Below are 26,950 nucleotides of genomic sequence, written 5' to 3' on the forward strand. Positions count from 1 at the left end.
AAATCAAATTACTGTTTCAAGACCAAAGAGGTTATTCAATGCGAATGATTACTTAGCATGCCATTATCTAATGTCATCCAACAAGGCATTAACTTTTCAAGGGTTTCAACAGCATGAAGAATAAAATAGAAAGTGCAATTTCCCACCAATTCATTGATTTATAATTGATTTCCATCTGTGGAGACTTACTTAACTTACCCTGTAGACCAGCAAAGAATCATTGGGAGAAAACGTCCTGATTTTGACATTTTACTGTGCCTCTGCAGGTTCACAAGTTGCTGCCAGTTTTAAAATTTAATACTGGGACTACTTGACAGTTTCCGTGCCGTTACAACTGTTAAAAACCCGGGCCTATGTTTAGGAGTAACAGTAAGTATTAGCTGGGGTGGTCTTGTGGTGCAGGTGTGCCTCTGCACCTGAAACTTGGTCATGTCCCACTCCAGAGCCTGATGGCCAAGGAAGGGGGGAGTTCACAACGCAGACAAATACTTCAGTGTCAACTTGTAAATCCTTCCAACGCACACCAGTAACAGGTGAGAAGAGGGGGAGAGATTCCTGGTCAGCCAAATGTTGGAGCCTCGGCCATCACTATCCATAGCTCCAGGATACCAAGGTGCCTGTGAGAGTGTCTGTTGCCACAACAACTTGGACTCCTTTGGGGAACTGGAAGCTGTTGGCTGGACAGCCAGTGTGGGTAGGATTGGTGCCAACAGCACTGGGTACAATGCCCATTCTGGCCAGGGTGGGTTTGGGACCTGTCTCCTTGCCTTAACTGTGCTGGAGGTTATGGCGCTGGTTAGCACAGGGCTGGCTTTGAAAGAAATGAAATGAAATGAAAATCGCTTATTGTCACAAGTAGGCTTGAAATGAAGTTACTGAGAAAAGCCCCTCATCGCCACATTCCGGCGCCTGTTCGGGGAGGCTGTTACGGGAAAGCAGACCAAGGCAGGCCAGCAGCATGGTTCAATTCCCCTACCAGCATCCCCGAACAGGCGCCAGAATGTGGCGACTAGGGGCTTTTCACAGTAACTTCATTTCAAGCCTACTTGTGACAAGCGATTTTCATTTCATTTCATTCATCCGACCTGCCTTCAGCCGGAGAATTGGAGAAGAGTAACTGCTGGCCTTACTCAAGATGGAATGTGATCACCCACAAGGTGAAGGAGTAGAATTGAACTGATACACAGAGCAGGGATGCAGCAGAGAAAGGGCTCTTCTGTTTGTGTTGGCTGGAGGCCCAAACCACTTTGAGAGATTTAGTTGCCCAACAGGCAGGTGGGCAGATGTGGATGGGGAACCCAGAAATGGAGGGAGGGCAACAATGGCCAATGGAATTCCTGAAGTCTGGAAAAGGACTTTCGCTGCCACTAAAACAATTCTGAAGAGCAGTTATAATTGGACCCGCTGTGAACTCCGCTGCCAGTTCTTTCCAACAGTTTTAGTTTACCTGTCAGATCTCCAATATCAGCAATATATTACTGTTAAAATAATCCTGCTCTTGCCTTTTTGGGCCCCATGCACACTTTGTCTGGTCGGCATAGGACCACAATTTGCCCTCAGTTGTGTGTCTGCCACCGGAATGAGGAAAGTTTCTAGACTATTCTTTTGAAGACCGAGGGCAGAATTTTCCCCAAAAATGGTGAAGTGTAATCTTCAGCAAGAAAATAGATGCTGGCCTCAGTGGCGCGATCTGGATCGCATTCTCATGGCACATTTTACCCCCACGTGAAAAACCTGAGGTGGGAAAGGTTGTATTCGTGCCCCCTTGATGAGCCTGGCCAGGATTCCCTGTTCCGGATGGGGAGGGTTGGGGGGGGGGGGGGCTAGCAGCCAGGCAGCGTAGAGCCCCCCAGCACTAGCTGCCGACGTGGTCTGCAGAATTGCCGGATCTGTTGCCGCGCATGTGCACGGCGGCCTGCAGCGGCGGCGGATGCCGCTCACGGGCCCGGACCACAAAAATATTCCCCCCCTTTGGCCAGCTCGCGAGCTCCGGACCGCCCCACACAGTGCCCCCAGCCCCGAATATGTCCACCCCTGCCCGCGGATCGGCCCTCCCCCGACTGTGGCGGCGCTGGACTGAGTCCGCACCCGCCACGCTGAGTTCCCGACGGGTGAGACCATAAATGTCCCACGCCGTCGGGAACTCGGCCGGTCGAGGACGGAGCATCATGGGGCGGGCCTCAGCCAACATAAGGAAGCCATGGTTACGCAACGCAGCGTACTCCTAAAGTACGCCCTGTTTCAGGGGGCGGAGCATCACGAAAGCAGCGCCGCCCCCGATTTCATCAGCATCGGGGATTCTCCGCCCCGTCGTCGAACACGATTCCGCCTTCGGGGATTCTCCGCCCCGTCGTCGAACACGATTCCGCCGTCGGGGATTCTCCGCCCCGTCGCCGACCGTAATTCCGCCGTCGGGGATTCTCTGCCCCGTCGACGACTGCGATTCCGTCATCGGGGATTCTCCGCCCCGTCGACGAACGCGATTCCGCCATCGGGGATTCTCCGCCCCGTCGACGAACGCGATTCCGTCATCGGGGATTCTCCGCCCCGTCGTCGAACGTGATTCCGCCATCAGGGATTCTCCGCGCCGTCGCCGAACGCAATTCTGACGTCGGGGATACTCCGCCTCGTCACCGAACGCGATTCCGTCATCGGGGATTCTCCGCCTCGTCACCGAACACGATTCCGTCATCGGGGATTCTCCGCCCCGTCGTCAAACGTGATTCCGTCATCGGGGATTCTCCGCCTCGTCACCGAACACGATTCCGTCATCGGGGATTCTCCGCCCCGTCGTCGAACGTGATTCCGCCATCGGGGATTCTCCGCGCCGTGCCCGAACGCGATTCCGTCATCGGGGATTCTCCACGCCGTCGCCGAACGCGATTCTGCCGTCAGGGATTCTCCGCCCCATCGCCGAACACGATTCCGCCATCGGGAATTCTCCGCCCCGTCGCCGAACGTGATTCCGCCATTGGGGATTTTCCGCCCCGTCGACGAACGCGATTCCGCCATCGGGGATTCTCCACGCCGTCGCCGAACGCGATTCCGCCATCGGGGATTCTCCACGCCGTCGCCGAACGCGATTCCGCCATCGGGGATTCTCCACGCCGTCGCCGAACGCGATTCCGTCATCGGGGATTCTCCGCGCCGTCGCCGAACGCGATTCCGCCATCGGGGATTCTCCACGCCGTCGCCGAACGCGATTCTGCCGTCGGTGATTCTCCGCGCCGTCGCCGAACGCGATTCCGTCATCGGGGATTCTCCGCCTCGTCACCGAACACAATTCTGCTATCGGGGATTCTCCGCCCCATCGCTGAACGTGATTCCGCCGTCGGGGATTCTCCGCCCCGTCGCCGAACGCGATTCCGTCATAGGGGATTCTCCGCCCCGTCGCTGAACGTGATTCCGCCGTCGGGGATTCTCCGCCCCGTCGCCGAACGCGATTCCGCCGTCGGGGATTCTACGCCCCGTCGCCGAACGCGATTCCGCCATCGGGGATTCTCCGCCCCGTCGACGAACGCGATTCCGTCATCGGGGATTCTCCGCCTCGTCACCGAACACAATTCCGCCATCGGGGATTCTCCGCCCCGTCGCCGAACGCGATTCCGCCATCGGGGATTCTCCGCCCCGTCGACGAACGCGATTCCGTCATCGGGGATTCTCCGCCTCGTCACCGAACACAATTCCGCCATCGGGGATTCTCCGCCCCGTCGACGAACGCGATTCCGTCATCGGGGATTCTCCGCCCCGTCGCCGAATGCGATTCCGCCATCGGAGATTCTCCGCCCCGTCGACGAACGCGATTCCGTCATCGGGGATTCTCCGCCTCGTCACCGAACATAATTCCGCCATCGGGGATTCTCCGCCCCGTCGTCGAACGTGATTCCGCCATCGGGGATTCTCCGCGCCAGGCCGAACGCGATTCTGACGTCGGGGATTCTCCGCCTCGTCACCGAACACGATTCCGCCATCGGGGATTCTCCGCCCCGTCGCCGAACGCGATTCCGCCATCGGGGATTCTCCGCCCCATCGCCGAACGCGATTCCGCCATCGGGGATTCTCCGCCCCGTCGCCGAACGTGATTCCGTCATCGGGGATTCTCCGCCCCGTCGCCAAACGTGATTCCGGCGTCAGGGATTCTCCGCCCCGTCGACGAACGCGATTCCGCCATCGGGGATTCTCCACGCCGTCGCCGAACGCGATTCCGCCATCGGGGATTCTCCGCGCCGTCGTCGAATGCGATTCCGCCGTCGGGGATTCTCCGCCTCGTCACCGAACACGATTCCGTCATCGGGGATTCTCCGCCCCGTCGTCGAACGTGATTCCGCCATCGGGGATTCTCCGCGCCGTGCCCGAACGCGATTCCGTCATCGGGGATTCTCCATGCCGTCGCCGAACGCGATTCCGCCATCGGGGATTCTCCGCCCCGTCGACGAACGCGATTCCGTCATCGGGGATTCTCCGCCTCGTCACCGAACACAATTCCGCCATCGGGGATTCTCCGCCCCGTCGACGAACGCGATTCCGTCATCGGGGATTCTCCGCCCCGTCGCCGAATGCGATTCCGCCATCGGAGATTCTCCGCCCCGTCGACGAACGCGATTCCGTCATCGGGGATTCTCCGCCTCGTCACCGAACATAATTCCGCCATCGGGGATTCTCCGCCCCGTCGTCGAACGTGATTCCGCCATCGGGGATTCTCCGCGCCAGGCCGAACGCGATTCTGACGTCGGGGATTCTCCGCCTCGTCACCGAACACGATTCCGCCATCGGGGATTCTCCGCCCCGTCGCCGAACGCGATTCCGCCATCGGGGATTCTCCGCCCCATCGCCGAACGCGATTCCGCCATCGGGGATTCTCCGCCCCGTCGCCGAACGTGATTCCGTCATCGGGGATTCTCCGCCCCGTCGCCGAATGTGATTCCGGCGTCGGATTCTCCGCCCCGTCGACGAACGCGATTCCGCCATCGGGGATTCTCCACGCCGTCGCCGAACGCGATTCCGCCATCGGGGATTCTCCGCGCCGTCGTCGAATGCGATTCCGCCGTCGGGGATTCTCCGCCTCGTCACCGAACACGATTCCGTCATCGGGGATTCTCCGCCCCGTCGTCGAACGTGATTCCGCCATCGGGGATTCTCCGCGCCGTGCCCGAACGCGATTCCGTCATCGGGGATTCTCCAGGCCGTCGCCGAACGCGATTCCGCCATCGGGGATTCTCCGCCCCATCGCCGAACACGATTCCGCCATCGGGGATTCTCCGCCCCGTCGCCGAACGTGATTCCGCCATTGGGGATTTTCCGCCCCGTCGACGAACGCGATTCCGCCATCGGGGATTCTCCACGCCGTCGCCAAACGCGATTCCGCCATCGGGGATTCTCCACGCCGTCGCCGAACGTGATTCCGCCATCGGGGATTCTCTACGCCGTCGCCGAACGCGATTCCGCCATCGGGGATTCTCCGCGCCGTCGCCGAACGTGATTCCGCCATCGGGGATTCTCCACGCCGTCCCGAACGCGATTCCGCCATCGGGGATTCTCCGCGCCGTGCCCGAACGCGATTCCGTCATCGGGGATTCTCCGCGCCGTCGCCGAATGCGATTCTGCCGTCGGGGATTCTCCGCCCCGTCGACGAACGCGATTCTGCCGTCGGGGATTCTCCGCGGCGTCGCCGAACGCGATTCCGCCATCGGGGATTCTCCACGCCGTCGCCGAACGCGATTCTGCCGTCGGTGATTCTCCGCGCCGTCGCCGAACGCAATTCTGCTATCGGGGATTCTCCGCCCCATCGCTGAACGTGATTCCGCCGTCGGGGATTCTCCGCCCCGTCGCCGAACGCGATTCCGTCATAGGGGATTCTCCGCCCCGTCGCTGAACGTGATTCCGCCGTCGGGGATTCTCCGCCCCGTCGCCGAACGCGATTCCGCCGTCGGGGATTCTACGCCCCGTCGCCGAACGCGATTCCGCCATCGGGGATTCTCCGCCCCGTCGACGAACGCGATTCCGTCATCGGGGATTCTCCGCCTCGTCACCGAACACAATTCCGCCATCGGGGATTCTCCGCCCCGTCGCCGAACGCGATTCCGCCATCGGGGATTCTCCGCCCCGTCGACGAACGCGATTCCGTCATCGGGGATTCTCCGCCTCGTCACCGAACACAATTCCGCCATCGGGGATTCTCCGCCCCGTCGACGAACGCGATTCCGTCATCGGGGATTCTCCGCCCCGTCCCCGAATGCGATTCCGCCATCGGAGATTCTCCGCCCCGTCGACGAACGCGATTCCGTCATCGGGGATTCTCCGCCTCGTCACCGAACATAATTCCGCCATCGGGGATTCTCCGCCCCGTCGTCGAACGTGATTCCGCCATCGGGGATTCTCCGCGCCAGGCCGAACGCGATTCTGACGTCGGGGATTCTCCGCCTCGTCACCGAACACGATTCCGCCATCGGGGATTCTCCGCCCCGTCGCCGAACGCGATTCCGCCATCAGGGATTCTCCGCCCCATCGCCGAACGCGATTCCGCCATCGGGGATTCTCCGCCCCGTCGCCGAACGTGATTCCGTCATCGGGGATTCTCCGCCCCGTCGCCGAACGTGATTCCGGCGTCAGGGATTCTCCGCCCCGTCGACGAACGCGATTCCGCCATCGGGGATTCTCCACGCCGTCGCCGAACGCGATTCCGCCATCGGGGATTCTCCGCGCCGTCGTCGAATGCGATTCCGCCCTCGGGGATTCTCCGCCTCGTCACCGAACACGATTCCGTCATCGGGGATTCTCCGCCCCGTCGTCGAACGTGATTCCGCCATCGGGGATTCTCCGCGCCGTCGTCGAATGCGATTCCGCCGTCGGGGATTCTCCGCCTCGTCACCGAACACGATTCCGTCATCGGGGATTCTCCGCCCCGTCGTCGAACGTGATTCCGCCATCGGGGATTCTCCGCGCCGTGCCCGAACGCGATTCCGTCATCGGGGATTCTCCACGCCGTCGCCGAACGCGATTCCGCCATCGGGGATTCTCCGCCCCATCGCCGAACACGATTCCGCCATCGGGGATTCTCCGCCCCGTCGCCGAACGTGATTCCGCCATTGGGGATTTTCCGCCCCGTCGACGAACGCGATTCCGCCATCGGGGATTCTCCACGCCGTCGCCGAACGCGATTCCGCCATCGGGGATTCTCCACGCCGTCGCCGAACGCGATTCCGCCATCGGGGATTCTCCACGCCGTCGCCGAACGTGATTCCGCCATCGGGGATTCTCTACGCCGTCGCCGAACGCGATTCCGCCATCGGGGATTCTCCGCGCCATCGCCGAACGTGATTCCGCCATCGGGGATTCTCCACGCCGTCCCGAACGCGATTCCGCCATCGGGGATTCTCCGCGCCGTGCCCGAACGCGATTCCGTCATCGGGGATTCTCCGCGCCGTCGCCGAATGCGATTCTGCCGTCGGGGATTCTCCGCCCCGTCGACGAACGCGATTCTGCCGTCGGGGATTCTCCGCGGCGTCGCCGAACGCGATTCCGCCATCGGGGATTCTCCACGCCGTCGCCGAACGCGATTCTGCCGTCGGTGATTCTCCGCGCCGTCGCCGAACGCAATTCTGCTATCGGGGATTCTCCGCCCCATCGCTGAACGTGATTCCGCCGTCGGGGATTCTCCGCCCCGTCGCCGAACGCGATTCCGTCATAGGGGATTCTCCGCCCCGTCGCTGAACGTGATTCCGCCGTCGGGGATTCTCCGCCCCGTCGCCGAACGCGATTCCGCCGTCGGGGATTCTACGCCCCGTCGCCGAACGCGATTCCGCCATCGGGGATTCTCCGCCCCGTCGCCGAACGCGATTCCGTCATCGGGGATTCTCCGCCCCGTCGCCGAACGCGATTCCGCCATCGGGGATTTTCCGCCCCGTCGACGAACGCGATTCTGCCGTCGGGGATTCTCCGCGGCGTCGCCGAACGCGATTCCGCCATCGGGGATTCTCCACGCCGTCGCCGAACGCGATTCTGCCGTCGGTGATTCTCCGCGCCGTCGCCGAACGCAATTCTGCTATCGGGGATTCTCCGCCCCATCGCTGAACGTGATTCCGCCGTCGGGGATTCTCCGCCCCGTCGCCGAACGCGATTCCGTCATAGGGGATTCTCCGCCCCGTCGCTGAACGTGATTCCGCCGTCGGGGATTCTCCGCCCCGTCGCCGAACGCGATTCCGCCGTCGGGGATTCTACGCCCCGTCGCCGAACGCGATTCCGCCATCGGGGATTCTCCGCCCCGTCGACGAACGCGATTCCGTCATCGGGGATTCTCCGCCTCGTCACCGAACACAATTCCGCCATCGGGGATTCTCCGCCCCGTCGCCGAACGCGATTCCGCCATCGGGGATTCTCCGCCCCGTCGACGAACGCGATTCCGTCATCGGGGATTCTCCGCCTCGTCACCGAACACAATTCCGCCATCGGGGATTCTCCGCCCCGTCGACGAACGCGATTCCGTCATCGGGGATTCTCCGCCCCGTCCCCGAATGCGATTCCGCCATCGGAGATTCTCCGCCCCGTCGACGAACGCGATTCCGTCATCGGGGATTCTCCGCCTCGTCACCGAACATAATTCCGCCATCGGGGATTCTCCGCCCCGTCGTCGAACGTGATTCCGCCATCGGGGATTCTCCGCGCCAGGCCGAACGCGATTCTGACGTCGGGGATTCTCCGCCTCGTCACCGAACACGATTCCGCCATCGGGGATTCTCCGCCCCGTCGCCGAACGCGATTCCGCCATCGGGGATTCTCCGCCCCATCGCCGAACGCGATTCCGCCATCGGGGATTCTCCGCGCCATCGCCGAACGTGATTCCGCCATCGGGGATTCTCCACGCCGTCCCGAACGCGATTCCGCCATCGGGGATTCTCCGCGCCGTGCCCGAACGCGATTCCGTCATCGGGGATTCTCCGCGCCGTCGCCGAATGCGATTCTGCCGTCGGGGATTCTCCGCCCCGTCGACGAACGCGATTCTGCCGTCGGGGATTCTCCGCGGCGTCGCCGAACGCGATTCCGCCATCGGGGATTCTCCACGCCGTCGCCGAACGCGATTCTGCCGTCGGTGATTCTCCGCGCCGTCGCCGAACGCAATTCTGCTATCGGGGATTCTCCGCCCCATCGCTGAACGTGATTCCGCCGTCGGGGATTCTCCGCCCCGTCGCCGAACGCGATTCCGTCATAGGGGATTCTCCGCCCCGTCGCTGAACGTGATTCCGCCGTCGGGGATTCTCCGCCCCGTCGCCGAACGCGATTCCGCCGTCGGGGATTCTACGCCCCGTCGCCGAACGCGATTCCGCCATCGGGGATTCTCCGCCCCGTCGCCGAACGCGATTCCGTCATCGGGGATTCTCCGCCCCGTCGCCGAACGCGATTCCGCCATCGGGGATTTTCCGCCCCGTCGACGAACGCGATTCTGCCGTCGGGGATTCTCCGCGGCGTCGCCGAACGCGATTCCGCCATCGGGGATTCTCCACGCCGTCGCCGAACGCGATTCTGCCGTCGGTGATTCTCCGCGCCGTCGCCGAACGCAATTCTGCTATCGGGGATTCTCCGCCCCATCGCTGAACGTGATTCCGCCGTCGGGGATTCTCCGCCCCGTCGCCGAACGCGATTCCGTCATAGGGGATTCTCCGCCCCGTCGCTGAACGTGATTCCGCCGTCGGGGATTCTCCGCCCCGTCGCCGAACGCGATTCCGCCGTCGGGGATTCTACGCCCCGTCGCCGAACGCGATTCCGCCATCGGGGATTCTCCGCCCCGTCGACGAACGCGATTCCGTCATCGGGGATTCTCCGCCTCGTCACCGAACACAATTCCGCCATCGGGGATTCTCCGCCCCGTCGCCGAACGCGATTCCGCCATCGGGGATTCTCCGCCCCGTCGACGAACGCGATTCCGTCATCGGGGATTCTCCGCCTCGTCACCGAACACAATTCCGCCATCGGGGATTCTCCGCCCCGTCGACGAACGCGATTCCGTCATCGGGGATTCTCCGCCCCGTCCCCGAATGCGATTCCGCCATCGGAGATTCTCCGCCCCGTCGACGAACGCGATTCCGTCATCGGGGATTCTCCGCCTCGTCACCGAACATAATTCCGCCATCGGGGATTCTCCGCCCCGTCGTCGAACGTGATTCCGCCATCGGGGATTCTCCGCGCCAGGCCGAACGCGATTCTGACGTCGGGGATTCTCCGCCTCGTCACCGAACACGATTCCGCCATCGGGGATTCTCCGCCCCGTCGCCGAACGCGATTCCGCCATCGGGGATTCTCCGCCCCATCGCCGAACGCGATTCCGCCATCGGGGATTCTCCGCCCCGTCGCCGAACGTGATTCCGTCATCGGGGATTCTCCGCCCCGTCGCCGAACGTGATTCCGGCGTCAGGGATTCTCCGCCCCGTCGACGAACGCGATTCCGCCATCGGGGATTCTCCACGCCGTCGCCGAACGCGATTCCGCCATCGGGGATTCTCCGCGCCGTCGTCGAATGCGATTCCGCCCTCGGGGATTCTCCGCCTCGTCACCGAACACGATTCCGTCATCGGGGATTCTCCGCCCCGTCGTCGAACGTGATTCCGCCATCGGGGATTCTCCGCGCCGTCGTCGAATGCGATTCCGCCGTCGGGGATTCTCCGCCTCGTCACCGAACACGATTCCGTCATCGGGGATTCTCCGCCCCGTCGTCGAACGTGATTCCGCCATCGGGGATTCTCCGCGCCGTGCCCGAACGCGATTCCGTCATCGGGGATTCTCCACGCCGTCGCCGAACGCGATTCCGCCATCGGGGATTCTCCGCCCCATCGCCGAACACGATTCCGCCATCGGGGATTCTCCGCCCCGTCGCCGAACGTGATTCCGCCATTGGGGATTTTCCGCCCCGTCGACGAACGCGATTCCGCCATCGGGGATTCTCCACGCCGTCGCCGAACGCGATTCCGCCATCGGGGATTCTCCACGCCGTCGCCGAACGCGATTCCGCCATCGGGGATTCTCCACGCCGTCGCCGAACGTGATTCCGCCATCGGGGATTCTCTATGCCGTCGCCGAACGCGATTCCGCCATCGGGGATTCTCCACGCCGTCCCGAACGCGATTCCGCCATCGGGGATTCTCCGCGCCGTGCCCGAACGCGATTCCGTCATCGGGGATTCTCCGCGCCGTCGCCGAATGCGATTCTGCCGTCGGGGATTCTCCGCCCCGTCGACGAACGCGATTCTGCCGTCGGGGATTCTCCGCGGCGTCGCCGAACGCGATTCCGCCATCGGGGATTCTCCACGCCGTCGCCGAACGCGATTCTGCCGTCGGTGATTCTCCGCGCCGTCGCCGAACGCAATTCTGCTATCGGGGATTCTCCGCCCCATCGCTGAACGTGATTCCGCCGTCGGGGATTCTCCGCCCCGTCGCCGAACGCGATTCCGTCATAGGGGATTCTCCGCCCCGTCGCTGAACGTGATTCCGCCGTCGGGGATTCTCCGCCCCGTCGCCGAACGCGATTCCGCCGTCGGGGATTCTACGCCCCGTCGCCGAACGCGATTCCGCCATCGGGGATTCTCCGCCCCGTCGCCGAACGCGATTCCGTCATCGGGGATTCTCCGCCCCGTCGCCGAACGCGATTCCGCCATCGGGGATTTTCCGCCCCGTCGACGAACGCGATTCCGCCATCGGGGATTCTCCGCCCCGTCGCCGAACGCGATTCCGCCATCGGGGATTCTCCGCCCCGTCGACGAACGCGATTCCGTCATCGGGGATTCTCCGCCTCGTCACCGAACACAATTCCGCCATCGGGGATTCTCCGCCCCGTCGACGAACGCGATTCCGTCATCGGGGATTCTCCGCCCCGTCGCCGAATGCGATTCCGCCATCGGAGATTCTCCGCCCCGTCGACGAACGCGATTCCGTCATCGGGGATTCTCCGCCTCGTCACCGAACATAATTCCGCCATCGGGGATTCTCCGCCCCGTCGTCGAACGTGATTCCACCATCGGGGATTCTCCGCGCCAGGCCGAACGCGATTCTGATGTCGGGGATTCTCCGCCTCGTCACCGAACACGATTCCGCCATCGGGGATTCTCCGCCCCATCGCCGAACGCGATTCCGCCATCGGGGATTCTCCGCCCCGTCGCCGAACGTGATTCCGTCATCGGGGATTCTCCGCCCCGTCGCCGAACGTGATTCCGGCGTCAGGGATTCTCCGCCCCGTCGACGAACGCGATTCCGCCATCGGGGATTCTCCACGCCGTCGCTGAACGCGATTCCGCCATCGGGGATTCTCCGCGCCGTCGTCGAATGCGATTCCGCCGTCGGGGATTCTCCGCCCCATCGCCGAACGCGATTCTGCCGTCGGGGATTCTCCGCCCCATCGCCGAACGCGATTCCGTCATCGGGGAATCTCCGCCCCATCGCCGAACGCGGTTCTGCCGTCGGGGATTCTCCACGCCGTTGCCGAACGCGATTCCGCCATCGGGGATTCTCCGCCCCATCGCTGAACGTGATTCTGCCATCGGGGATTCTCCGCGCCGTCGCCGAACGCGATTCCGCCGTCGGGGATTCTCCGCCCCGTCGCCGAACGCGATTCCGCCGTCGGGGATTCTCCGCGCCGTGCCCGAACGCGATTCCGCCATCGGGGATTCTCCGCGCCAGGCCGAACGCGATTCTGACGTCGGGGTTTCTCCGCCTCGTCACCGAACACGATTCCGCCATCGGGGATTCTCCGCCCCGTCGCCGAACGCGATTCCGCCATCGGGGATTTTCCGCCCCGTCGCCGAACGTGATTCCGTCATCGGGGATTCTCCGCCCCGTCGCCGAACGTGATTCCGGCGTCAGGGATTCTCCGCCCCGTCGACGAACGCGATTCCGCCATCGGGGATTCTCCACGCCGTCGCCGAACGCGATTCCGCCATCGGGGATTCTCCGCGCCGTCGTCGAATGCGATTCCGCCGTCGGGGATTCTCCGCCCCATCGCCGAACGCGATTCTGCCGTCGGGGATTCTCCGCCCCATCGCCGAACGTGATTCCGTCATCGGGGAATCTCCGCCCCATCGCCGAACGCGATTCTGCCGTCGGGGATTCTCCACGCCGTTGCCGAACGCGATTCCGCCGTCGGGGATTCTCCGCCCCGTCGCCGAACGCGATTCCGCCGTCGGGGATTCTCCGCCCCATCGCCGAACACGATTCCGCCGTCGGGGATTCTCCGCCCCGTCGCCGAACGCGATTCCACCGTCGGGGATTCTCCGCCCCGTCGCCGAACGTGATTTCGCCGTCGGGGATCAGAGAATCCAGCCCCATGTCTCTTGCCTTGCAGGAACATCAGGTGATGAGCCTGGCCCATCAACCAGCAGTGCCCCACCGCCCACCTTTGAAAGCACCTCGAGGAGATCTCAAAGGAGGCCACAGATGAAGCATCACAGCTATCACCTGCACCATCTATCATTGCAGAGACACACACCTCGGTGGGTGAACTTAGCAGTCAGGCTTCTGGGTTACTATACGGTGAGCACCACACAGCTTCTGATGAACATCAGCTGGAGGCAGGAACGGCCCAGGGATTGGACAGTTGGAGGTCAGCTGGATCCCAGGACACAGCTGTGCTCCAGCCACGTGCCGTGCCTCTGGACACATTCATCCCTCAGCTGCTTGAGGTGCAGCGGCAGAGCCAAGTTTGATTGTCAGCGACATTCCTGCAACTGCAAGGCTGAATGGAGGAATCCCAAAGTCTTCTGTCACAGATGTTGCCAGTGATGCTTGGCACCTAGGCCAACACTGCAAGGGTGGCAGCTGCAGTGGAAAGCCTGGGTAAGACGTCAGATCCATGACTATTGAACTCTCAGGCATGGCTCCATCCCTGTGGCCCATGGCTGAGGGGTTCAACACCATGGTCCAAACAATGGTGCACCTTCAGGACTGACAGCACCAGGTGACGTTGAGACTTCTGGAGTTCACTCCAGCTGTCTTTCCATCGCATGAGTAACCCTCGGGCCCATGAGCGAGGAGAAACTACTGGAGCACCTCCCAGGGCCTTCCACCCAGGAGGGCCTGGGAGTGACCAGTCCATCTGAATCGCTCCTTCCTGATATGGGCACACCCCAGGGGCAAGGGGCTGGACCGGATGATGCGGCAACACCAATGCCACGCGATACTAGGTCGGGCCCTCAAGGTCTCGGCCCTCCAGCGAACACCCGCCAAGGGCATCTCAGGCTACTGGGTGTGGAAGGCACCAGGCCGCCTTCACCTCTGATATGCATCCTGAGAACACACCCAGACGTAGTGGGAGGGTTTGCAAGGTTATGGAATCATGGGGCACAGAGTGGGCATGGGTGAAGCTAGGCACAGTAAGCTGAGGATCTTTATCAAATGTACATGTTACCACATTAAAAACTCTTGTTACTCTGATGACTACAGTTTACTGGGACCCACCTATGGCCACAGAGGGGTAGCACTGTCTTGGGGGGATGAGTTCTTGAGCTGCAGGACAACATGGCGTCCCGATAGTATGATGCTGGAATCGATGGCAGCAGCCCTGGTTCTTGAACGTTCGTCACCACCTGTCCTCCATACACCGTCTCCTCGTTGGCCTCTTCCTCCACTCTCTCAAGGTCGTCCTCCTCATCCAAGAAGACCTTTCGCTCCTCCAGATCTTCATCAGTAAGATGTCCCCCCCTCCCCCACTGCAGTGCCAAGTTATGTAGCACAACGCAGACCACAATGATGCTTGAACTTTAAAATAGTTCATGGCCAAGGAGTGGGGTGATAACTCGTGGTTCAAGGATAAACACTTGGGTGTACGGGAACAAGAGGGACTGTGTCTGCATAAGTACCGGACCCCACGCCTGCCATTGAGGATCCATTAGCCCTCAAAAGTGGAAAGAACCATCCAGTCGACCTTGCTCGTGAAAGATGGCCACACTAAACTGCCTGTTAGTGTCCAAAAGGTTAAGTGGGGTTACTGGGATAGGGTGGGCCCTGACCCAAGGTAGGATGCTCTTTCAGAGGGTCCATGCAGTCTCAGTGGGCCGAGCGGCCTCCTTCTATGATGTAGGGCTTCTATGATTCAGCTGCGACCCCCTTCCATGAGCCCCTGACCATCCCCCCCCCCCCCCCCCCCCTCCCACCTCCGTATCATGAGCCCCCACCCCCCAACATCATTGAACTCCACCGCCTCTGGAGCTGTGAAGTGGGTTGTGTACTCTTGGACTTACTGATACTTAGTAGAGTCAGTGATGCTCGCCTCCTCCCTCCCTCTCAGAGGTCATAGCGCCTGGTTCTCAATTTTTAAAAAAAAGCAGTAATTCGCGCCCGCGTGACTTTACGCCTGGCGAGTGGGAAGATTCAATGAGGTTTGAAGATTTGATTTAACCACGCTAAGTACATTATAATGCATGCAAATTGTTGCAAATCAGGTTCGCGGCCTTCCTGGGAGTGAACCTGATCACATCATCGGGGACGGCCCAGGAAGATCGCAATCGGAAATGACGGGATTTGCACCTCCAGCTAACGGACCTGTTAAATCCTGCCCTTTGTCTTCACCTGCTGTGTCTGGGATTGAATCCCATGTGTGGCCGTAAGTATAGAATGCAACTTTCAGGCCACAATCGCTCCAAACCCACTGGGTGGGCTAAGTTAAAATCGTCTCTATGAGCTTCTTAGCGGCTCTGAATATCTCGCATGCTGTGAGAAATGCGGTACTGCGGCAATTATTTCTGCTGCTACCTATAGAATGAGTCAAATGCCTCTCCTCTCCCAAGTTTAGCTCCGAAATTCATTTCGCACAAGTTTCCTGACAGCTTCTAGTTCACAAAATATTCTTTGCGTTAAGCAACCTGCGAAAGATTTCCAATATCAGTCAGAGTTATGGCTGCAAGGGCTGAAGAATCGATACTCTATCCTTCAGTGAAACAAGATGAAATTCAAAAGGTGATTAGGGAAAATGGGCAAATGTTATTTGTAAAGAAGGAATGCATCCTGCATCTAGTTTGTGCCTGTGACGGGAGAGAAATGTATGGAAGAGAAAATGCTGGAAAACCTCGGCAGGTCTGGCAGCATCTGTAGGGAGAGAAAAGAGTTAACGTTTTGAGTTCAGTGACACTTTGTCATAGCCACAGAAACACAGGCTGCTCATCTTTCATTCTCACTCCACAGTACAAATATTTCCCACTTTCTCTGTCTGTTAGCTTTGACAAAGAGTCATCGGACTCGAAACATTAGCTCTTTTCTCTCCCTGCAGATGCTGCCAGACCTGCTGAGATTTTCCAGCATTTTCTCTTTCGTTTCAGATTCCAGCATCCGCAGTAATTTGCTTTTATAGAGAAATGTACGTCATACTTGAAAGAATGACGCTAAAGTGAGTCACATGAATAAAATACCTGTCAAATTGGCACTCGATTGATTCATCAAAGTATGAAGATTTGATTGTTTAGAAAATCGGGTGAGAGAAAAGAATAGAAGACGGACTCACGCCTGAGAGTCACGGAAGAAAATCGGATTTGCTGAAAATACACTTGTTAACAACAATTCATACATTATTGACGTGATCTTTGAGTACTTTATTAATTCTGTCAAGTGGGCTTTATATATCACGTTCCATTTTCTGTTCCTAGACCATGCTTCCTCTATATGCTCGGCCTCTGCTGCATATTTGTGAGCGTCCGCTCATTATCATCTTTATTAATGAGGGGGAAATGATCGAAACACATTGCAGCAGTGAAGTGAATAACCAAATCTCCATTGTACTCACAAGTGAATAATAGTTTTCTAACCATTATGGGAATAATTAGAATTAAAAATACAAATTCTGTTCAGCTTGTCATGATTTAGAGATCTGGTAGTCAGCATTAATGTGAACCCAGTAGATTTATAACTCCAGGTAGGTAATCGGAAGCAGGTAACCTTCCTCCTATCCAGCTGGCAAGAGAACTGAACCATTCTGACTTTCAACATCTACAACCAGAACTTGCCTTTATATAACGTCCTCAAAATAATAAAGCGCCTCAAGGTGTTCCACTGGAATGTGGTAGGGAGGGGAAGTTGGGGGCATCGTGGGGGGGGGTATGAGATGGTTGGTGGATGGTCAGGGAATCAGTTTGAATGTTTTTGAGGGTGGGAGGGATCAGTTCCAGAGGATCCCTGGCGTTATACTAGATTCTAATCAGTCTCACGTTTCCTGGAGATGATTCAAGAAACGTAGAACCTACGGGCAGGAGGAGGCCAATTAACCCTTCGGGCCTGCTCTGCTTTTCCTTAAGATCATGGCTGATCTGGTTGCGATCTGAATTTGGAATATGTCGCGTGACTCAACTCTCGCTCAGAGATGCTCACGGAGGGTCTCGGGGAAACAGGAGAAATTGAAACTTCCTGGGCAATTCCTATGGAGGTCCACAGGTCAGCCTTCCACAGGGCACGGAGGCGTGTCACATTCGGAAGGCCCCATCTCCGACGTTCTGGAGACTGGAGGATTTGGCCCCTTACTTTGGTAAGTAGTGTGTGGCTTGGCTTGAAAATGAGGAACGTTCATCAAAATAAGCTGCAAGAAAATGACCTTGGGCTGGATTCTCCGATATTCAGACTCCGTGCTGACGCTCGCGTGGAAACTGTGGCGTTTTACGCCAGAAGAATCGCGCAACGGCTGCACCAATTCCAGGACCGTTGTGGGTCTAGCAGCCGTGACGGGTAAAGCTCAACTCCCATGCCAAAAAGAGCTGGAGAATGGGCAGGTCCGTGGCTGCGCATCCGCACAGCGGCAGCCTGCAGCGGCCGCGCTGTGCAACATGCCACCGGCTGCACACGGACCCAGCACGCCACATAATGACCCTCAATAACCCCCCTCGCCACCCTAGGACCACCCCCCATCAGTCCCCCCAGCCCTCGCCATGGCCAACGGCATGGCTCCCCCCACCCCCCTCCCCCCGACTGTGGCAGCACTGGTCTGCAGCCAGTACTGTGAGCAACTTTGGGCCCCACACCTCAGGAAGGACATACTGGCACTGGAGCGGGTCCAGCGGAGATTCACACGGATGATCCCAGGAATGGTAGGCCTAACATACGATGAACGTCTGAGGATCCTGGGATTATATTCATTGGAGTTTAGGAGGTTGAGGGGAGATCTAATAGAAACTTACAAGATAATGAATGGCTTAGATAGGGTGGATGTAGGGAAGTTGTTTCCATTAGCAGGGGAGACTAGGACCCGGGGGCACAGCCTTTGACTAAAAGGGAGTCACTTTAGAACAGAGATGAGGAGAAATTTCTTCAGCCAGAGAGTGGCGGGTCTGTGGAATTCATTGCCACAGAGGGTGGTGGAGGCCGGGACGTTGAGTGTCTTTAAGACAGAAGTTGATAAATTCTTGATTTCTCGAGAAATTATCTCGAGAAATTAAGGGCTATGGAGAGAGAGTGGGTAAATGGAGTTGAAATCAGCCATGATTGAATGGTGGAGTGGACTCGATGGGCCGAATGGCCTTACTTCCGCTCCTATGTCTTATGGTCTTATGGCCACGCGGGGTCGATGAGAAAAGTAGCATAATTCGGCCCATCGGGGAGGGGCTTCCGATGACGCAACAACGCCTTTGCAACAGTGTGCAGCGTGCAACACGATGATGCCATTTCGGTGGGGGCGGGGACGCGAATACTGGTGTCAAACCGATTTGGGTGTCGGAAGGGATTCTCTGCCCAATCGCCGATTACGATATCCGTCGGGCAATGGAGAATCCCACCTATCCTATCACTAATCCTCAATTAATTGTGGGTTAGACAATTGCAGATACTTCAGGCCTCATTCCTGGTCATCTCATAGATCCAAATCTGGCCCATTCCCTGCACTTCATATCTAGGTCACATATCAGCTGTGTTATGCAGCTATAATGGTCCAATCCAAAATAGTCAGCAGAGACCAAAAAATCTATCTTGATAATGTTATTTTGTAGAGTAGCTTTTTAAAGATGTACTGAGACTAAATTAACCCATAGACATACCTTCTTCTTGGAGATGGTTTTCCAAAATAAAATATCTACACCGACACATGATTATTTTGCTTGCAGCTATATCTTATGTTAACTAATTAACATAATTGTTATTTTATGTTAAAGTATTTGCCCCTGTAATGCTGCAATATGAAAAATAAATTCCCATTTGGACAGGTATGGGATGAATATAAAGTGATACTCAGAACACCAAAGGCCCTGAGGTGTTTCTATAGTTACAGAATCTCGATGATTCTATTCACAGAGGTAACATGCGGTGTCCAGCTTCTAAAAGGACATTGTCATCATGATCATGCAAACTTTTTCTACAAATGCACAGTCTGGTGAAATGAATGTGGTTTGACTCTTAAATGCCCTCTGAAATGGCCTAGCAAGCCACTCCGTGGTATTCAACCGCTACGAAAACACAAATAAGGAATGAAACCGGACGGACCACCCAGCATCGAACCAGGCACCGGAAACAACCACGGCAAACCCTGCCCTGCCGACCCTGCAAAGTTCTCCTTACCAACATCTGGGAGCTTGTGCCAAAGTTGGAATAGTTGCCTCACAGACTAGTTAAGCAACAGCCTGACATAGTCATACTCACAGAATCATACCTTACAATGTCCCAGATACCACTATCACCATTCTTGGGTATGCCCTGTCTCACCGGCAGGACAGACCCAGCAGATGTGGCGGCACAGTGGTATGCAGTCAGGAGGGAGTTGCTCTGGGAGTCCTCAACATCAATTCTGGACCAATGAAGTCTCACGGTTTCAGGTTAAACATGGGCAAGGAAACTTCCTGCTGATTACCATGTACCGGCCACCATCAGCTGATGAATCAGTACTGCTCCATGTTGAACTTCACTTGGAGGAAGCACTGAGGGTGGCAAGGGCGCAGAATATGCTCTGGATGGGGGACTTCAATGTCCATCACCAAGAGTGGCTTGGTAGTAACAGAACAGACCGAGCTGGCCAAATCCTAAAGGACATAGCTGCTAGACTGGGACTGCGGCAGGTGGTGAGGGAACCAACAAGAGGAAAAAACATACTTTACCTCATCGTCACTAACCTGCCTGCTGCAGATGCATCTGTCCATGACAGCATCGGTAGAAGTGATCACCGCACAGTCCTTGTGGATGCAAAGTCCCGTCTTCACATTGAGGATACCCTCCATCGTGTTGTGTGGCACTACCACCGTGCTAAATGGGATAGACTTCGAGCAGATCTAGCATCTCAAGACGGGACACCCATGAGGCGCTGGGGGCCATCAGCAGCAGCAGAATTATATTCAACCACAATCTGCAACCTCACGGTCAGGCATATCCCCACTCTCTACCACTACCACCAAGCCAGGGGGTCAACCCTGGTTCAATGAAGAGTGCAGGACAGCATGCCAGGAGCAACATCAGGCATACCTCCTACAAATGAGGTGTCAACCTTGTGAAGCTACAACACAGGACTATTTTTGTGCCAAATAGCATAAGCAGCAAGTAATAGACAGAGCTAAGCGATTCCACGAATGCATCAGATCTAAGTTCTGTAGCCCTGCCACATCCAGCCATGAATGGTGGTGGACAATTAAACAACTCATTGGAGGAGAAGATTCCACAAATATCCCCATCTTCAATGATGGAGGAACCCAGCACATCAGTGCAAAAGACAAGGCTGAGGCATTCGCAACAATCTTTAGCCAGAAGTACCGAGTGGATGATTCACCTTGGTCTCCTCCGGAGGTCCCCAGCACCACAGATGTCAGTCTTCAGTCAATACCATTCACTCCACGTGATATCAAGAAACAGCTGAAGGCACCAGATACTGCAAAAACTATGGGCCCTGCCTGACAATATCCCGGCAATAGTACTGAAGACGTGTGCTCCAGAACTTGCTGTGTCCCTAGCCAAGCTGTCCCAGTACAGCTACAACACTGGCATCTACCCAGCAATGTGGAAAATTGCCCAGCAACAGGATAAATACAACCCAGCCAATTACTGCCCTATCAGTCTACTATCAATCATCAGCAAAGTGATGGAAGGAGTCATCAACAGTGCTATCAAGCGGTACTTACTCAACAATAACCTGCTCACGGACACTCAGTTTGGGTTCCGCCAGAGTCATTCAGTTCCTGACCTCATTACAGCCTTGATTCAAACATGGACAAAAGAGCTGAATGCCAGAGGTGAGGTGAGAGTGACTGCTCTTGACACCAAGGCAGCATTTGATCGAGTATGGCATCAAGGAGCCCTAGCTAAACTGGAGTCAATGAGAATCGGGGGGGAAAACTCTCCGCTGGTTGAAGTCATACCTGGCACAAAGGAAGATGGTTGTGATGATTGGAGGTCAATCATCTCAACTCCAGGACAACACTGCAGGAGTTCCTCAGGGTTGTGTCCTAGGCCCAACTATCTTCACAGCTGCTTCACAATGACCTTACTTCCATCATAAGGTCAGAAGTGGGGGTGTTTGTGGATGACTGCACAATTTTCAGCACCATTCGCGACTCCTCAGAAAATGAAGCAGTCCATATCCAAATGCAGCAAGACCCTGACAACATCCAGGTTTGGGCTGATAAGTGGCAAGTTACATTTGTGCCACACAAGTGCCAAACAATGACCATCTCCTACAAGAGAGGATCTAACCACTGCCCCTTGACATTCAATGGCATTACCATTGCTGAATCCACCACAATCAACATTTTGGGGGTTATCATTGATCAGAAACTGAACTGGACTAGCCACGTTAATGCTGTGGCTACCAGGGCAGGTCAAAGGCTAGGAAAGCTACGGCGAGTAACTCACATCCTGACCCTCCAAAGCCTGCCCACCATCTGCAAGGCACAAATCAGGAGTGTCATGGAATACTCCCCACTTGCCTGGACGATTGCAGCTCCAACAACACTCAAGAAGCTTGACACTATCCAGGACAAAGCAGCCCGCTTGACTGCTCCCCCTTCCACAAACATTCAAGCCCTCCACCATTGACGAACAGTGGCAGCTACAAGATGCACTGCAGTAACTCACTAAGGTTCCTTAGACAACACCTTCCAAACCCACAATCACTACCATCTAGAAGGACTGGAGACCTGGGAACCGCAGGTTTCCCTCCAAGTTACTCAACACCCTGACTTGGAAATATATCGCTGCTCCTTCACTGTCGATGGGGCAACATCCTGGAACTCCCTCCCTAATAGCACAGTGGGTGTACCTACACCTCAAGGACTGCAGTGGTTCAAGAAGGCAACTCACCACCACCTTCTGGAGGGCACCGAGGGATGGGCAATAAATGCCGGCCTCACCAGTGACGCCCACATCCCGTAAATGAAGTTTAAAAAGTTGAATTGAACTGAATGAATGAGCCACTTATGTGTGAGAAACAATCGATGAAAATGATATATGCTTTGTTGCCTCTATTGTGTGAGCTCCTGCCATCCACTAAAAGATTGGACAAACATTTTTCCAATGAGGATCATGCCGGAAGTGCCAATAGGAAAATCGGCTGAAAGTTGCTCCTGGTTTCCCATTTGTTCTTTCAACCCATTTCACTGGTTTGGAGTTGGTTGCAGTTCATGGTGGGGGCATACATTAAGGACGCCCAATGCATTATGACCTGTTTCTCCATCAACTATCCACTTGTTGATTAGTCTTTAGCTGACATTGCAGATAGTTGGTAAAGTTTTGAAAGTGTAACAACGAATCGGCCTCAGTTGGAAAAAGTGAATCATTAATATAATTGGTGCTGAGCCGCGAGATTGCAAATGATTTCTTCACTCAGCAATGTACGCTACTCGTCCTCATGAAATGATTATCAATGTAAGATGCTGCAAATGGAGATCTGCAAAGCTAGTTCCTTAATAAATGAATTGTTTTAAAGCATTTTTTTTCCAATTAAAGTAAATTTAGCGTGGCAAATCCACCTACCCTGCACATCTTTGGGTTGTAGGGGTGAGCCCCTCGCAGACACGGGGAGAATGTGCAAACTCCACACAGACAAGTGACCCGGGGCCGGGATCGAACCTGGGTCCTCAATGCTGTGAGGCAGTAGTGCTAACCACTGTGCCACCATGCCACCCTTTAAAGCATCATCTTGTTGGACTTTCTTATTACTCATTATACTCATCCCCAGTAAGCTCTCTTGCATTGAGCAGCAACACTCTGTCGCACCCATTCCGCGGAGCTATCCAGCCCAGGTAAGTTCCAAATGAATAGCAGGTGCCTTCCTGCCAAAGGGAGGGGCATCGAAAACGCAGAAGGAGGTGGAGGAAATTTTCTGGAGGCCCTGATATCATCAACTAAGAAAGAAAATTAAGCATAGTTTCCATTTAAAAAAAAAAAAGAACCATCCCTTACGAGGCGCTGTGCAATTTAAACATTTTTTTAAAAAATCTACCTGTTTACGGGCAGCACAGTGGTTAGCACAGTTGCTTCACAGCTCCAGGGTCCCAGGTTCGATTCCCGGCTTGGGTCACTGTCTGTGCGGAGTCTACACGTTCTCCCCGTGTCTGCGTGGGTTTCCTCCGGGTGCTCCGGTTTCCTCCCACAGTCCAAAGATGTGCAGGTTAGGTGGATTGGCCATGCTAAAGTGCCCTTAGTGTCCAAAAAAGATTGGGTGGGGTTGTTGGTGGATAGGGTGGAGGGTGTGGGCTTGGGTGGGGTGGTTTTTTCAGGGGCCGCTGCAGACTTGATGGGCTGAATGGTGGTCTTCTGCACTGTAAATTCTCTGATTCTATGAGACAGAAGCGGGAGGCGTGGCACATCCTGCGGCTGCAGCATCATTCTGTTTCTATGAGTGCACTTAACATACAAAGTCTTAGGAAGCTATAACGCAGCTTTCTCCTCATGATTGAGGCTGTATGAAGGTGCTGCAGATTTGTCTTTTCATCACAGGGCTTAGATCGTAAAAAGGGAATGTTCATCAAATTCAGACCGGCGTTCACATAAAGCCCTAATTTGCTGGGAAAATAACAAGTGAGTTTAATATGCATGTCATGCTGAACCATTGAAGAGCCCAGCGGTTGGTGGTGAGGGAGGAAGAGATACCCCATTGAGTTGCGAATCACCACAAATTACTCGGCAAATCATTCCAGCATTAGTCTTGCAAAATCGGGAGCTCACCGCCATCTTCCCCATCAGTCTCACTAAATTACGGCAATTGTGCAACGAGCACAATTTAAACTCACCGCAGGAAGTTATTGGATATTTAGTGGCATAAGGACTCTTTCAATGATGTGATTTATAGACCTACAAGGTTGCACTACATCTCTGGGCCAGAAGGTGAGCAGTTGGAACTGCAAAGTTTCATTCCTGCCAATAATGAATAGTTTTTCGAGATTTATAAAATTATGGGCTGGATTCCCCGGTCCCCCAGCCGCATGTTTATTGGCCGCTCAGTGTTTCTCTACTCCCGCCGCCTGTCCCATTGAAGCCGCCAAACGCCGCCGGGAAACCCGTGGGCAGGAGTGCGTGCCGGCGGGAAAAGAGAATCCCAATGGCCGGAGAATTACGGCATCTATTTTGTTCTTTTGCGTTTATTTTTTTCCTGCGTTTCTTTTCCGTCCCCCCCGTCCCCCCCCACTTTTAGCCTACATTATTTCTGTCTTCTTTTTATACCTAATTCCTGACTCTGAATTCCCCCTACTTCCTTCTCTTTTCAAGCCTCGGTTTCATTCTCCAACCTTAAATTTCACTGGTTAAGGAGCTAAACTGTTGGTGCTATTGTTTATCAATGTCCCAGATGGCCGTCACACCGTCAAAAGCTCATCATCTGTGAACTTGTGTCACACGCATTTCCCGAGCTGGAGAGTGTGGAAGCAAATTTAACAAATAGGGCAGGTCCATGAGATGCCCCACACCAGCAAATTCAGTGTCCATATTTCCGTGTTGCCTTTCACCACCAGTGTTGAAGAGTGAATCAGGACATTGAGCAATGCCAGAGCGCAAATAGCCACAGGGCGGCAGCATGCAGAATTAATTATTCATTCAGAGATAAATCCTTCCCATTGTTTGGTTTCAGTTCAGTGGCACCTTCTTTTTCTGAAGGTACAAATGTACAAACTATGACAACTGTTGCATTTGTCATTTACAGAATGTGTGATACAGGAGAGGGACTCTTTACATTTCAGACACGGGAAGGAGAGGATATCTACCAGAAGGTGCATTCAGCAACTCTGGCCATCGCTGAACAGCACGAGCAACTAATGCTGGAGATGGAAAAAAAAACAAGGGTATGTACCATTTAGACTTTAGTTTCATTTAGGTGCAAAGGATTAATTATTTCAAGAGTGATTTCTGTCACCAATTCCACGGACAGGATCTTTTTCAAATTCCTTTGGTGGGCAAAGGTCAGGAAAATGCCTCAAGCAGCTCCGGCTCTCAAGAATAATGGGGAGGGAGGAAAGGGTGACAACTCTTGAAGGATTGGTACCCAGAACCTTGGCCTCTTGAGGAAACTCCTAATTGAATATGGAAGTCCAAACGTTGCTGCAAATATTATTGCAGATCTAACCTTTCACTGGCTGTCAAAAAACGTCAGCAGTACTCCAGAAGCACCCCATGATAACCTAATGCTGATAGCGAAGAAGGGGCACGCATATCAATGAAGAGTTATAAGGAGCTAAACTGTTGGTGCTATTATTTATCAATGTCCCAGATGGCCGTCACGCCGTTAAAAGCTCATCATATGTGAACTTGTGTCACACGCACTGACTGTGCCAACGCACTGTGCCACAGGAGGGAGCTTTCCGAATGTGGACAAATGGGTGATTTTGAAAAAGGATCCCCTGCATTTAACCGGCTACCAGCATTAAAAATCAGATTGTAACAGTTCGAAGACTGACTGACAAACTTACTTTACAAATTCTGACCTGTTCTCCTACCCCAGGTTAGGTGTTAACCTCAGGATCCAACAATTCTCGAGGAATTAAGGGCTATGGAGAAAGAGCGGGTAAATGGAGTTGAAATCAGCCATGATTGAATGGTGGAGTGGACTCGATGGGCCGAATGGCCTTACTTCCGCTCCTATGTCTTATGGTCTTATACCCTGCAGACCCCAACACAACATAGGAACATTCTGTGAACGCATGATCCTGAGTTCTCCTTTTGGATTGCTCGGCAGGATCACTCCTGACTCATGGTTCACTTGTGACAACTGCCCACTTGAGAAAGGTTCTCAAATGCTCCTGTTATCACTGGAACCACACCAGGGCAGAGTTCTATAGTCTTAGAACAATAAGAAGAATACTGTCCTTTCCTAATCCTTCAAAACTGATTAGTTGAGTACGCCGAGATGGTTCTTTAATGCGTTTATCTTAATGCACTTAAAGGTGCACTAATATTGATCCGAGAAGTGGATCGCTAAGAGCATCTAAGATTGATCAGATTTGTAGATCTCCAAAGCTCTCTGAAGATGTACAGGTCAGGTGGATTGCCCATGTTAAATTGCCCCTCAGTGTCCAAAGATATGCAAGTTAGGCGGCGTTACGGGGATTTAGCAGGGGAGTGGGCCTAGGTCAGACATTCTTTCGGAGGGCCAGTGCAGACTCGGTGGGCCGAATGGCCTCCTTCTCCGCTGTAGGGACTCTACGAATATTGATGAGATGAGTTGACTTTCATAGAAAATCTCACCTTAATTAAACTCAACATTAGTCTCTCGTCATCAATTAGAAAAGGAATAAACAATACACTACACTGAGTATTTTTGTGAGCTAAAAATATCATTCCCTCTTCTTGAACTGCCCCTTTCTCAGAAACCTGACCAATTAACACCAGATTGGCCTTCTTCCCAAAAGAATGCTAACCTCCCCCAACCCCCATTCCTCACTTGGTAGCCTTTGTTGAAACAAAAAAGCAACAATTCAATTGAAATCAGAGGCAAATCCTCTCAATGGGACAAACTAAAATGGTTGAAAATCTGGAAATGCAGCAAAGATCAGTATCCAAAGCGGCCATTTTAATGCTCTTACTTCACATCTGTATCGATT

The 26,950-nt window shown here is 55.3% G+C and overlaps 1 protein-coding gene across 1 annotated transcript in view; it reads left to right on the forward strand.

Annotated features, from left to right (window-relative positions):
• Positions 1–26,950, forward strand: part of dok6 (docking protein 6) — a 459,001-nt gene that overhangs the window by 380,328 nt on the left and 51,723 nt on the right. Inside the window, exon 6 of the mRNA XM_072467128.1 lies at positions 25,057–25,195. Within this exon, the coding sequence (XP_072323229.1) occupies positions 25,057–25,195 (139 nt within the window). The remainder of the gene's footprint in view (positions 1–25,056; positions 25,196–26,950) is intronic.

Source organism: Scyliorhinus torazame, chromosome 11 (genome assembly GCF_047496885.1).
Source record: "Scyliorhinus torazame isolate Kashiwa2021f chromosome 11, sScyTor2.1, whole genome shotgun sequence".
Classification (NCBI taxonomy): domain Eukaryota; kingdom Metazoa; phylum Chordata; class Chondrichthyes; order Carcharhiniformes; family Scyliorhinidae; genus Scyliorhinus; species Scyliorhinus torazame.